The 15,376-nt window shown below is 43.7% G+C and overlaps 1 protein-coding gene across 1 annotated transcript in view; it reads left to right on the top strand.

The window, feature by feature from the left end:
• The first annotated feature begins 13,921 nt into the window (after positions 1 to 13,921).
• The window catches only part of VEGFC (vascular endothelial growth factor C), a 111,224-nt gene continuing 109,769 nt past the window's right edge, over positions 13,922 to 15,376 (top strand). The window contains exon 1 of the mRNA XM_025932990.2: positions 13,922 to 14,467. Within this exon, the coding sequence (XP_025788775.2) occupies positions 14,321 to 14,467 (147 nt within the window). The 5' untranslated portion in view covers positions 13,922 to 14,320. The remainder of the gene's footprint in view (positions 14,468 to 15,376) is intronic.

The following is a 15,376-nucleotide window of genomic DNA, read 5'->3' as shown; positions in this document are numbered from 1 at the left end:
CCAGCTACCTGTGAACTCTCTCTTCTCTGGGCCATCCACATCATCCAGAAGCATTTTTCTACACTTGTCCCTATTGCCTGCTTTCCCCCTCTCTCCTCAACCGACGGTGCAATATGACCTATGCTTCCAACAGGTCACCAACATATTTTAGTCAGGCCAGCGGAGGGTCCAGTGAGTGTTCCTCAGAACTCATCTTACTTTTTTTTTTTTTTTTAAGTTTATTTATTTATTTTGAAAGAGAGAGAGAGAGAGAGCAAGAGCAAGCAGGGGAGAGGAGAGAAGAGACAGAGACTCCCAACCAGGGTCCACGCTGTCAGCATAGAGCCCAACACGGGGCTTGATCCCCTGAACTGTGAGGAGGACTGGAATGGAAATCAAGAGTCGGACACTTAACAGACTGAGTCACCCAGGCGCCCCGTCTTACTTTCTCTCTTGGCAGGACTGCCGCTGCTCGTGGACACCTCTGTGTCAACATACTCTCCTCTCTTGATCTGACAACCCAGTCGCCTAGCTTTCTAATTTATAGGCCACCCCTCACACTCCTTACACCTGGTCCTATTCAGCTTTTGTATCTTGCTGAAGGATACATCATCAACCCAATGGTGAAAACCAAAACCTGAGATCCAGCCCTCAAACTCTTCTCTGGTTCATTCTAATGCTCACTAAAACAGAAACTCTTTTGAATCAGTAAAGCTCTTGTGAATTCATCCACCTATTTCTGGTTCTGCTGCTACTATCCTAGTTCGACTTCTGGCCTTCTCTTGACTGAACTGTCATAATTGTACCCTGTACCCTCTTATCTGTTCATAAAGACTCCCATTCCATTTTTAGCACTGTAGTAAGGATATTAATTTAAAAGTAGAAGGCTGATGATGTCACTATATCCTCATGAAGCCCAAATCGGCATTATGAGATCTGGCTGAGAAGTCATAAGCCATCTGCTGGAAAGTAATGAATCCATGCAGTTCAAAAGAAACTGCAGGTATAATACCCCCGCTGATAAAGGAGTTTCAAAAGAACCACAATAGCCAAAGAGAATTCTCTCTTTTTAATGTACAGCATAGGGAATATAGTCAGTAATATTGTAATGTCTTTGTATGGTGACAGATGGTAACTACACTCATCACAGGGACCATTCTAGAACGCATAAAAATATCCAATCACTAAGATGTACCCTTGAGCTAGAATATTGTATGTCAATTATGCCTCAATAAACAACTGCCATGTATATACTGTACCCCCAAAATATAATTTGTACACTCACATTTCTGAAGTTTATAAAAAATTAATTATTAGATATTCTCTTGTGAGTTGCTTTTCTCACTGGATATTATGTTTGCAAGGTTTGTGCATATTGATGTACATATTTGTAATCCATCCATTTTAACTGCTATATAGAACTCCGTTTTCTGGAGACCTATAATTTATCTATCATTTCTACTTTTGATGGAGGTTTGAATTATTTTCTAGTTTTGTTTTGTGACTATGGAATAAAGCTAAGAACATCGAGGGAAAAATAGATCCACAACAGCCAAAGAAAGTTAACTCTTAACGTTCTCCAAGCTCAGAGAATAGTGAAGGTAGACCATCAGGGCACAAATCAAGAAATACGTTTCCTCCTTTTATCTCCTTATCTTCTTTCCCTTCCCTTATACTCAGAAGCATCAGAACTGCAGCTTGCAAGAAGGCAGGGGACCAGCCACCGAAAGCAACTGCACTCACCTCTTTCTCTCTATTGGCAGTAAGACTGTGTAACAAGACTAGGAGGGAGGGCTGCAATTTCTAATAAAGACAGAAATTCTCTGAACTGGAGTAATGAATTACAGCATGCAGACTGCTTCTATGTCTAGAAGAAGCTGGAAGGCTTTTTGTTACCTAAAAAGATCAGAAAACTTATTGGGCCTGACTTAATTTTCATGCAACTGGCAGGAGTCAGTTTAAGAATGTCGTCATGAAAAACCTCGGGGTCTTTTCTAATTATACACGATGAATCTTTCCCGTTCAATGCACCAGTCCAGGGAGATAAAATAGGCAGAACTTAGTGACTGAGCGGCAAGTGAACAGGAGGAATCAGCAACCGTGGACGTGGAAGTTGCAGGTCCAGCACCTGTCTTGTGAGCAATTGGACGACCTTGAGATAGAAGCCTTGAGATGAATAGCAAAGCGGAAAGACTGACTGACTCCATGGCCCTGATGAATGTACTGCCACCACATCAGCCCTATTCTTCTCCCCTATAGGCCCATATTTCATAAGAAAATGTATGCATGTTTGCACATATATCTTCCATTTTTTAAGTAGATTGATATACATGCCAGTCTTTCCAGGAAAATATAGGTTTACATCCATTGTTACAGTGTAATTGTTGCTAGAACCTGTTTTGTTCTCAAAGGGGTCTTATTTCTTAGACAATATACATGGCACACATAACAGAGATTAACAATGCGTGGAACAAAAACTAATATAAGTGTAAGGAGAGATGGACAAACCCAGATGGAGGCACCATTGTCCCTCTTGTGATAACTCAGAACGGGTAGACAGAAAGTCAGAAGGGACATAGGAAAACTGAACAACACTGTCAATCGGTTTGACCTAATTGACATTCATAGAAAATTCACCCTGCCACAGAAGAATATACATTATTTTCAAGGGCACATGGAACATTTAGCAACTTGGAGCATATTCCACGCAAGAAAACAAAGCTTAATAAATTTTAAAAAATCAAGCCATACAAACTACTTTCTGTTTTCACAGTATAAATTAGGGATAACAGAAAAATTTCTGGAGTACCTGTATTTGAAACTTACATGACACAATTATAAATAACCTATGAGTCAAAGAAGAAACCAAAAAGCAAACTAGAAAGTGCTTTTCCCTGAATAAAAATAAAAGTACACGTACCAAAATTTGTGGTATGCCGCTAAAGAAGTATGCACTTAGAAATTTATAGCACTAAAGCTATATTATAAAAGACAAAATGTCTGAAATCAATGACATATTTTATCTTAGGAACTTAAAAAAATACAATAAACCCAACCCACACATAAGAAAATAATGAAGAGTAGAATCAATGAAATAGAAAACAAAAATTTTAGAAAAATCAATGAAATAAAAAGTTGCTTCTTCGAGAGATCAATGAAATTGATTAGCCTGTACCCAGACTGATCACAAAAGAAAGGGAAACAAAGAGGGGGAAGACACAACCACTGGTATCAGGAACAAGAGAGGTAACATCAGGACAGACTCTACACATACTCAAAGGAATAAGGAAATGTGAAAATTTTATGTCAATAAATGCAACAACTTAAAATGAAAGAACTCCACGAAAGGTACCACTACCAAAGCTCATTCAAGAATAAGTCAATAAACTAAGGAGACATATATTACATAAATGGAATTTACAGTTAAAAAGTCTTACCACAAAGAAGATTCAAGGTCCAGATGGTATCAACCGTGAATTCTATCAAATCTTTAAAAAAGAAACAATACTTTTACTCATTTGTTTTGCTTCTTAAATTCCACATGTATGTTGTGCACCCGAAACTAACACAAATAAAAATTAAGAAAACAAATAATACCAACTGTATGCAAACACTTGGAATTATTCCAGCACAAAACAGGTTGATTTAATATTTGAAAATCAATCAGTTTAATTCATCATATTAAGCAGCTGAGAAAGAAAGCTCATGCAAGTTTTTGTCCCTTGTCACATCAAGATCTTGACAAGAATGTTCATAAAAACTTTGTTTGTAATAGCCAAAAACTGGAACAACACAAATTCATCAAGAGGTGAATGGATAAACAATTATGGTACATCTGTACAATGGAATACTAATCAGCAAAAAAAAAAAAAAAAAAAAAAAAAAAAAAAAAAAAAGAAGAAAGAAAGAAAGAGAAAAAGAAAAAGAAAAAGGAATAAACTTTTCATGTACTCAACAACATGGATGAATTTAAAAATTATTATGCTGGATAAAAGCGGTCAGACCTAAAAGTGTACATACTATATGGCTTCAGTTATATAAAATTCCAGAAAATTCAAACTAATATATATATAACAGGAAACAGTTCAATAGTTGCCTGGAGATGGGGGAACAGAAGGAGGCGACATGAGGGAACCTATGAGGGTGATAGGTATGTTCACGACATCGATCATGGTGATTGTTGCATGGATGTGCACATAGGCCAAAATTTATCAAATTCCATGTTTTAGATATGTGCAGTTTATTGTATGTCAGTTATATCTTTATAAGGCAGTTAAAATAATAAACGAATAGATAAGTTTCTGTCTCAAATTCCTTGCTCACTTACTTAAATTCAATAAACTCTTGTGCTAGATGATACAATAAAGACACTGATGAATGAGATTCAGTCTCTACATAGAAGCTGGTTAGCATTAAACGTGAGGCCCAAGGCAGCGGCAGATACAATTTTTATCAGATTGTGATTTGGAGGAGGTTAGAAAGGAAGAATGGGAAGGAGGTAGAGAAGGGAAGAAGGAGAATGAGCAGGAGAAGAAGAAGCATCTGCGCTTTGATTACCCAGGGTAACACGAGGCTCACTTATTGTTCAAGCATATACTAAGTATTTATAATATTCCAGGCACCGTGCTCATCACTAAGAAAATACCCTCACTAAGTAAAATGTATGAGATAAACACACATTTAGATCATGAAATTTACAAAAATAATGACACACAAAAGAGGAAAGAAAGAATTCATTCTGATGGCTTAGATAGGAATGTTTGACCATGACCATGACGATGAAGAAGGAAACAAATAAAAATAAAAACATTTCAGTGAGCGTTAAGACTGGAAAACATTGCTCCTCTTATGGAAATAAGAGGAAAAATGTGCTTTGGTGAGACAGTTTCTCTGGTGTGACTGAGAAATGAAAATCCGTCTAGTATGGTTGGCAAATAGGACCCACAACAGAAAAGAAACAGGAAATTAAGCTAGAAATGTGGGGCTGTCATGATATTGTGAAAAAAAATGCATCCCACAGTAAGTACTTTGGAATCAATTCTGTAAGCATGTGGCTATTTAAAAATGACAGCATGACGACCAATTGTTCTAATCAACTGAGATGTTTCACAAGTAATCTGTTAATTATAATGATCATATCACTCTAGTTTGTAAACAGTAGTTTTAAAAAGTCAATCATTATTTTCCCACTGATAAATCATACTTAGCAACTAGCTTTCCAAAATTCTTTGACAAGCATGAGGGTTGGATGTGCAATCACAATTGGTGGGTGGTGGAATTTCAATAATCTTTAAGAATCACAGGAAAGTGTCACAAAAGTGAACTATGTACACGGGTATCATAGCTGGACAATTACATGTGTGTATACATACATACACATAACGAGAAAGAGGAATCATTGGTATCAACAATGGGGGGCAAGTTCAAAATCAGGTAGAAAAATTCTAAGACGCATTAGGAAAGGATGAATAGATGGAATGAATAACAAGAAAAGTTAACACAAATGAAAATAAAGGTAGAATGTCAACATCTGTGTACAACATGTTCTAGAAAAACAAGGGGAAAAACAGCTTGTATAAATTATTTGAAGACATATGACCCATTATTCAGCAAAAATCACCCCCACATACATACAAACATGAACTCAGATCAAGAAAACCCAAAGCATGCCAAAGAAGTTACAAATAAATCACTATGGACACTTACAGGGAAATTTAATAACAGCAAAGACAAATGGACCATTCTAAAATTTCTGACAAGAAATGGCAGATCATCTAAGAAGGAAAAGCACCACAGCAGTACTCGTCAAGTGACAGTGAATAGGGGGCAGTGCTTAATCTCCTGGTCTGGAGCCACCTGCTTTGAATCCAGGATCTGTCAAACACTAGCACTAGCTTTAACATTAAACAGGATATTTAACTTCTCTGCAGCTCAGTTTCCTCATTTACACAACACAGATCACAGTAATTTCCATGTCATAAGATTGTGGCGACTACTAAACACATTACAATATGTAAAACCCATAAAAATACAGCAAACACATAATGGACCTTATATGGCTGTAAACTATTCTTGTTTTCAGATTTCTTGGTAGCAATATTTCACGGAGAAATGCAATAAAACAACATTTTTTTAAATGCTTAAGAAAAAACAGTCAATGTGAGAATTTTATATCCATTGGGACAATCATTTAATTACAAGGGTGAAAAAACGGAAAAAATATAATACGTGTAAGGAAGAAATGAAGATTAATATGTCAACATATTATTAAGAGCATATAATTATTAATAATTATTAGTCATGCTTTATCCAAACTTTATTGAGAACGTTAAATGCCACGTATTATTTTAAGTTCTTTACATAAATTAACGAATTTAGTATTCACATGAACCCCATGTGGTGAAGAAAGGTTCACCAGAGGTCACTCAGGGTAGGTCTGATAGGCAATCAAGAGTATCTCCATACTAAGCCTCCTTTGTAAGGTCCGTAAATGTGAGACAGATCTTAAATACAAACCATCTGTTCCTTGTTCCCTTTCTGAGTCTTTCCTCCATGAAAGCTTGTTTACAGACGTTATCTCTAAGAAATGGTCCTTGAGTGTGGTTTCGGTGGAGGCAGAAACCTTTCTTTCTAAGGAGTTTGCATTTTGGTTACCTGTCCTGTTGTGTTCTCATCCGCATAAAAAGCCAGTCTGTGGTTGAGTCCAATTGTGGATGAAACCAAATATTTCATAACAAAGGACTGGCACTAGCCGGTTGGCACCCGTATGCAAATGTGTGCAAAACACAGAGCTCTGCTGTTTTTTTTGGACAAATCCTGCACACATTTCTCCCAGTATTTGAGTCAGAGCAAGAAATGACTAAAGACAGAGAAAGCAACATGAAAGTTAGAGACCTTGACTTTTCACTGGTTAAGAAATAACAATCGTTGGTTACCTACCCAGTCCCCTAAGCCTGTAATCATGGAGGAAACTTGCCAAGAGGGAAAAGAACAAAAGCTTATGGATCTGAGCATGGTTCCAGTCCTCCAAGTCTAGTTCCGTAGGCCTCTTCTGGAAGCTGGCCTGCAGTGGCCGTCCTGTAGTCTTGGCACAAGGCTCTGAAGTGGAAGTTCTCTCCACCCAAAGACCAACTGCTTCTAAAACAATTCTTAAGAATTCCTAATTTTAAAATGTCTCAATCCTGCTGTCAGTGGGATAAACCTTGCCTTTTCAGCTGGATACATGAATCTAAGTATTTTCTTTCTCAAGTGTAACCGCTGTTCTAGTGATCAGAAATTAGCCCAGCATTTTTTTATGGTGTCTTTTCCAGCTGACAAAGTCTGAGTTTTTTAGGTCGTGGAGAGGCCACATGGGAGAACACGAAGGAAATGCCACTCATCCCTGTTAGTACTAAGCCTGGTTAGATTGCCTGAGTCTCTTTTAGTCTCTGCCCAAAGCAAAGTAGAGCCAGAACTGGGGTCGAAATGAGCACCCTGAAAGGGAGGCCTGTGACATACTCTTATGGTAAGAGGCAACAAGTGTTCACTTGAGTTTAAAAACACCACTCACCTTCTCTGTTCTTCATGATCACTGTGAGTAATAGGGACAATAAAATTTCGGAGTAAACATCGAGGCTTTGCAAAGTTCTTTAGTAACCATCCCAGTACACTGAGTACCTCCATTACCAGAGAAATAGTTTGGAAATTCCCCAGATTGAAAACACAAGGTCAAGCAACTTTTTTGCTATGACTCGAACTATACCTTTCCAGCAAACAAAAGTTTCATTCCACCTTGAAAATTAGCAAATATTGACTAGGATATTCAAACTCCATTGCAAGTGGAGTTTGGACCCATTTGTAAGTGTTCTAGGGCACCTGAAAATTACGGTTCTTGTCTACATTCCATCTGTACAGCTTCACCAGAATTAATCTGGTGCAGATGAGACATGCAACCAGAGACAAGCTCAGCAACCTTAATAAAATTTTCTCACCAATGCTGACAAAGTATTTGTCAATTTGTCTCCCTTGAAGCAGGTGATTTCTTCTTAAATGTTTGCCAGGTTTCCAACTGAAGACTTCTTCTGGTGATGCCAAGCAGCCAAGGTGACAGAGATTATCTTCCCCAAGTGTTTTTTTTTTTTTTTTTAAATCTGCATACTCTAAAACAGGTATTGTGTCACAAAAAATATTCCTCAGTCAGGCTCTTGGGGACTTTAAGAGGAAATGAGATATTGAGCCCTTGACAGTCATTTGTGGCAGCTTCATTGATTTTCCCTTTCCTTTTTTCCCTTCAGTTTCACTTGGCGAGAGTTTAGAGGTCCAGCAACAGGACTGTTTTCCATTCCAGTTTTTGCTTGCGTATGAAATCCCTGATTTCTGACTTAAGGCCATTCAGTGAGGAAAGAGCTGTGGTCATAGATGCTCCAAGATCTACACCTGAATGTTTTCCAAAGGTGTTAAGGTCTCCAGTATATTCATCTTTCTATTTGTCTGTGACCATGGTCTCCAAAATTTCTAATATTTATAGTGTTTCTAAATTCCTCTGGTTTTATTATAGAATTTGACATCTTTAAAGCCACAATCAGAATATTCACAGTACCTTTTCCATTGAATTTTATCACATATGAGGTTCCTAATAACATATAAATCAATTGATGTAGATCTGGGAACTCTCAATTAAATGCCCTTAGAACCACAGCAAATTGCTGTAAATCTCCGCCTACCCTGCATAGGCTTTGGAAAGCCTTTGAAAATCACTTTCAGACCACAATCAGGGCTCAAGTTCCACTATAAGGGGCTTTTTCTGACCTGGATAACTTTAAGAGCCAATTCAGCCTTCAGAGTGGTTGGCTGGCCAGCAGGAAAGGACAGCTGGTCAGAAAGAGGGTTGGAGGCAGGGGATAAGGGAGGACCACAGGATAGAAGAAGAGGGAGGGTTACATCAGAACTTTTAGGTTCAAGTTATGGTTTGGGCAGATCAGAAAGACAGCCTTCCACATTTTTCGTTTGTCTCCTTCACAGAATATTTAGAGAGGCAATCGTGGAATCTGAATTTCTCTTGCAAGCTTTCTCATACCAATAATAATAATAAAAAAAAAAAACACACAGGTCATTGAATGTTTGCATTTTTAGTCCCTTTCCATTCTAAAAACAAACAAACAAACAAACAAACAAAAACACTTCTCAAATGAACAATTTTGTTCCAATGAAAGGTTTTCCCAAATGGCCACTAAAGTTAAACTACTGTTGGTAAAACTGTGCCATTTCGGACACAACTCACGTGTATTCGTTACGGTATAAATACACGCAAGAGGCCTTCAGGAGACACACACCTGGGTTTAGTCTGAGACAAACGTGTGACAGTGTGGCAACGGTCCGTCAATTCAGTGGCTTGTTTACCTATGTCCTGGGCTCCCCAACCTATTGGCTTGGTGGTCTCCCCTAGCAGACCTGACAGGTCTTGGAAGACACGAGGTTGAGACATGAACTCCCACCCATCCAAGAGCAACAGAAGACCACGAAAAGCACAGTGACCCAAACCAACGTTGTTAGTACTGAGACAGCTTTCTGCCAGGGATATATGCCTACAGAGAGGATCAAATCATCAAAGAGTCCCTGAAAGGCAACCTCACAGGACAAAATACACTTAGCACTTCAGAGCTTGATGAAGACTGGAACTGAGACCTAATGCCTAATGGGGACACTTACCTCATTGCAGGCCTCAGGGGGGCTCCCCATTTCTGAATTAAGGGACTTGGGCTTCAGCACAAAGGGGACTTTAAATAGGGTCTCGGTGGGATTTCCAGGGTGTTTAGCTCACCAAAGTATCACCGGATAACCCTTCAATAAACAAAAGTCTCAGGCGCCTGGGTGGCTCAGTCCGTTAAAGTGTCCAGCTTCGGCTCAGATCACAGTCTCGCGGTTCATGGGTTCGAGCCCCGCGTCAGGCTCTGTGCTGACAGCCCGGAACCTGGAGCCTGCTTCGGATGCTGTGTCTCCCTCTCTCTCTGCCCCTCCCCCACTCTTTCTCTCTCTCTCAAAAATAAACATTAAAAAAATTTTTTTAATAAACAAAAGTCATATTTAGAACTTACTGCATTAAGGGACAGCACCATTGTGACAGTTTTAGCAGTGTCCCAGGAGAGGTCAGTCAGAAGCAGAAAAAAACTGTAGGACTTTGGGGTCTGCACTCAGTAGGTTAAGATGGTGTAGGATTGGGCAGTCTGTGATGTCACCGTTCAAGACTGGTTGACACATGAAGGGGAGGGTCTTGATAAGGAAGCTGTTACTGACAAGAAGGCTGTTGCCAGAGTGAGGTTACTGTCTTCGATACACTGATTGGTCGGCATTTACTGCAGCAAAATGTGGATTTAATCGCTAGTTTGCAATCTTCTCTTTCCCAGGCTAAAGTTTCCTAGAAGGAATAACTAAGTGGCATTGACATAAGTGTGTTTATCGTTGTCTCCAAGTCAGGTTTACAGATGGCCTCAATTCTCAAAGACTCTGATTTTAATACCAGTAAAAACAGAATTTCAAATGAAAACATCAGATATTACAAAAATAGACATACACCAGTAAAAGAAAACAATTTGATTAAAAAACACATTACAAGCATTTCATTTTATTTATTTATTCATTTTATGTATTTGAGAGAGAGAGAGCAAGGGAGAGGGGCAGAGGGAGAAAGAGAAAGAATCTTAAGCAGGCTCTAATATGGGGCTCAACACGGGGCTCAATCTCATGACCTTGGGGTCATGACCTAAGCCAAAATCTAAAGTTGGAAACTCAATGAACTGAGCCACCCAGCGCCCCACATTTCACTTATTTTATTTTTATTTTTATTTACTTTAGAGAGAGTGAGAGCACGAGCTAGGGACAGAAGCGGTGGGAAGGAGAGAGAGAGAGGAAGAGAGAGAGGGAGAGAGAGAAAGCCCCATGGGGGCTCAATCCCACAAACTGTCAGATCATGACCTGAGCTGAAACCAAGAGTCAGATGCTCAACTGAGCCACACAGGCAGCCCCCCCACCCAACACATTTCATTTTAAAATTCACTCTCAAGAACAGAATATTACAATAAGCTCAAACTTAATATCCAGCAAGAAGGGGGCACAGAGAATTAGTTCCCCAAATCAACCATGTACAAAGTCACAAAGAAACCTCAATGCAGCTCTAAGGTCAGCATCATCTATAGTACAACTAAGTATAATAAAATTAAAAACTACTAACAAAAACTTCATGTGTCCTTTTCCAATGACAAAAAAAATTTAATAACTTCTCAAAGAGAAAAAGTTGAAAGGAAATTATGGTAAATTTACAACACCTCAAAGAAAAAAGTCGAAAGAAAATTATGGTAAATTTACAGCTCACCACAGAAAGCAAGAGCCAAATGCAGCAGGAAAAGGTAAAACAGCCACTGTCCCCTTCGACCTTCAAGGCACTCTTCAACACCTAATGCACGCTGGTCTTCTAAGACTGGTCTTTCTTTCAAGTATACTTTTGGCCAGCTTGAAATAATAACAGGGGTAAGAAGATAACATTTTTGAGAGGAAAAAGTCTGTATGTGCTTCCTGCTGTATTTCATATAAAATAGATCATACCGTTAATATGATACATTTTTAAAATATGTTTTCATCGTTGATTTGCAGTCTCCACACTATGCCCTGCCCTAGGAGTGTCCTAAATGCCCGAGAGTCTCAATGTGGTGGCCCATTAGGGTCCTAAGCCCACATCCTACTCCAAACCAATTAAACCGGAAACTCTCCAGGATACACTCAAGCATGTTTTCGAAACCTCTGATTGGTATTTCAAGTGCAAAGCAGAGAAAGGCTCTCAGAGAGAATCATCAAGAGAAAGCTCCAGCTAGGACTTCGATCTTACTCCCGGTCTGACCTTGCCTCCTCCCTTCCCACAGCTTCATCAATATCTGAAGACAAATATAGCAAACTGATGAAACAGGAGTAGAAAGACAGCAAGAAGAATATCCCAAAACATCCCACCATGCCATGATCTTGGGCTGACTCCCCGAGTGTTCCCAACATAACAGAGATAAATAACAAAGCTCGGATCTTGGGCACAGGAAACCAACTTCACAAATAATGGGTAATGTGCATGTGACTAACACCAGTGCACATGAAAAATTCTTGAGGAATTTAGTTGATTTTTTTTAATGTTTAAAAAATTGTTTTAATGTTTTATTTATTTTTGAGACAGAGAGAGACAGAGCATGAGCAGGGGAGGGGCAGAGAGAGAGGGAGACACAGAATCCGAAGCAGGCTCCAGGCTCTGAGCTGTCAGGACAGAGCCCGATGTGGGGCTCGAACCCATAAACCGTGAGATCGTGACCTGAGCCGAAGTCGTACACTCAACCGACTGAGCCACCCAGTTGCTCCGAATTTAGTCGATTTTAAGTGTAGTGTGAGTCAGTAGTCATTTGGCTGCCAGCAAATGAACTCCACCGGAGGCTGGATCAATAAATGTATAACGTCTGGACACAGAAGACTCTTTGTACGTGCTTACGGGAACACTTTAAGTACTGAGTCATGTTCTGAGCAGCATACTATATGAAGAACATGGAGAATGAGATTAAGGTTGATGAGGGAACCTGGAACTGTCATCTTCACAAAAAGGATATTTTGCTGGGAGGAAAGCTAGCATAGGGAAAACATGACAGATGTTTTCAAAATATTCGAAGAACTCACATGTGGAAGTTAGATTAGATTTATTGTGTAAAGTCCAGAAGTCGAAAGCAATGGCTAGATGGAAGGAAATGCTTTTCGGCAGTGTTGGTTTTGCAAACGCACAGAGGACTCCCTGTCCCTGGAGCTATTTGAGCCTTCAAGTATGCAGTGGGTGAGGGCGGTTTCGGAACTTGCAGAGAACTGAATCAGATAACAGCGCGTCCTCCGTCTAAGACTTTAGGATCAGTGTACTGAAAAGTAGCTCGGGCTTCTCCTGTTCTGAACACTGTTGAAACCCAGTAGCTTGGTCATCAGCAACCCGTCCGCTCTGCCCCAAGGAGGAAGACACCAGGGCAATCAGCGCCACAATGTGATTTTCCCAATGGGGACACGCAGTGACTTCTCCGCAGAGGTCACTTCCTACAATAGGATCAGCACACGCGGCTCTTTATCGCTCCCTTTCCCATTTAAACCCAACTTCCCTGCAGAAACTGACGCCTCGTGACTTTGCTCTCCGCGAAGACTGTGGCCCTCCATCCCCACCCGCCCCAAGTTTGGGATTCCAAGGGGATCATTAGCATTCACCCTCGTAGCCCGTCCTGCACTCTGAGCTCTTGCTGCACATTAAAGTTGCCCAGAGGAGGGGAGCGAGGGGGCGGCGGCGGGCTCCGAGGTCCCGGCGGGGTCTCCGCCTTTGTGACGACTCTCTCCCGGACCTTCTGGAGCCCCCCGGGGGCACTTTGCAAACCTGGAGCGGGGGGCGGGGGGGGGGGCGCGGAGGGCGAGGCTTGCCGGTGGGCTAGGGGCTGGAGCCCGGGAGCCGCCTGCCGAGGACAAAGGGTCGGCCTGCCTTCCCCACCACGCCGACTCGGTCGCGCTCCCCCTCCGCCCCGCGCGGCCCGCCGGCCCCGGCTGGACTCGCCCCACGGGCCGCGCTCCCGGGAGGGGGGCGGGGGGAGGGGACGCGCGGGGCGCCGGGGCGGAGGCGCGGGGCCGCGGGGAGCGCGCGGAGCGCTTCCGAGGGAAAGTGAGAGGGGAGGGCGGCCGGGCTCGGCACGCTCCCTCCCTCGGCCGCTTTCTCTCACATAAGCGCAGGCAGAGGGCGCGTCAGCCATGCCCTGCCCCTGCGCCCGCCGCAGCCGCCGCCGCTCGCCCCGCGCTCCGGAGCCGCCCGCGCCGCCGAGCTCCCCCGGCCTGGCCGCGCGGCGCCCCGCCGCCCTCCTCCCGGCCGCCGCTCGCTGCACCGGGGGAAGGGGAGGGGAGGGAGGAGGGGGCCGCGGGCTCGGGGGGGTGGGGGGGCCGCAGGGGCCGAGCGGCGCCGAGGGGGTCGGCTTTGCCCCCCTCTAGCCAGAAAGCGAAAACAGAAAGGCGGACCGAGGCGCCGTCCCCCACCCCCCCCCCCTCGCCCTCGCCCTCGCCTCACCTCGCCGGCTCCGAATGCGGGGAGCTCGGACGTCCGGTTTCCTGTGAGGCTTCTACCTGACCCCGCGCCCCTCCCCGGCCCCGGCCAGCACCGCGACGCGAGGCGTCGGGAGCGCCCAGCCGCGGACCGCTGCCGCCGCCTCCGGCCGCCCTCGGGGGGTCGCCGGCGGCTCCGCGCGCAGGGAGCGCATCGTCGCGGGGGCGCCACGCGCCCACCCCGCCCCCACCGCGGCCGGGCCGCCGCGCTCCGGGTCCTTCCACCATGCACTTGCTGGGCTTCTGGTCCCTGGCGTGTTCCCTGCTCGCCGCTGCGCTGCTGCGGGGTCCGCGCGACGCGCCCGCCGCCGCCGCCGCCTTCGAGTCGGGACTCGGCTTCTCCGACGCGGAGCCCGACGCGGACGAGGCCCAGGTAGGTGCGGGGCCGGGCCGGCGGTGGGGGGCGACCGCGGGGCGCTGCGGACCCAGAAGCCGCGCCGGCCGTGTGTTGCTGCTTCACCTTCGGAACGCTGCCTCCAAAGTTATACCGAGCAGACTGCACGCTTCCTGGGAGAAAAGTTTTGTTTTTGTTTTTGTTTTTGCATAAAGTTGTTACTAAGTAGGAAAGCCAGAAAGCCTGGGAGACGCAGCCGCTGAGGTGGGGTGGGGGTGGTGGTAGAGATCGCGGAACCTGCTGGGGAGCAGTCGTCCCCCGCGGGTGCGCCCAGAGGGCTGGAACCCTCCCCGGGAGCGCGGCTCGTCCGGGTCCGCACTGCTCTTTTCCCTCCGGAGCAGATTAGTGGGGAGTCCCCTCGGCTCCCGGGGCCAGGACGACCGGTCAACCGAGGTTCATTTTCCCGGAGTGTTCCCCCTAGGCGGAGCAGCAGGCGATTTTAGGATAATGTGGAAGGGATTTAGTCACCGGGGCTTGAGGGCTCAAGACTTCAGAGTCACTTGGAGAAGTTAGTTGGCCAAACTTGAGCTGCAACAGGATCTCCCGTAGATCACGATCAGGCATGACTTTTCAACTTCAACCTCTGCGTTGCTGAAATCTGGTTCTGAAAGTCCTGAACAGTAAGGTGGATTGTTGTTTTGTTGGGTTTATGAAATAGCGGTTTAACCCTTTGCCGGAAAATGTTGCCAAGGCACTTTGGAGACATTCTGATTTTCAAAAAGGAGTGACCGTAGGTGTGCCCGCTTCTCAACTTGCTTTTCCAAAATGTGCGCCTAAAAAACGTTCAGATCTGACATTAAGGATGGATAGTATTCGTAACAGAGTTGGGAAGTCCTGAAGAACTTTTTATATTCCACATACTCTGGGACGTCCCCGTTCAAACATGCG

Source organism: Puma concolor, chromosome B1 (assembly GCF_028749965.1).
Source record: "Puma concolor isolate L17-30 chromosome B1, mPumCon1.1.hap2, whole genome shotgun sequence".
NCBI lineage: Eukaryota > Metazoa > Chordata > Mammalia > Carnivora > Felidae > Puma > Puma concolor.
Note: the sequence above shows the minus strand (reverse complement) of the source record. Positions and strands in the feature narration are given on the sequence as shown.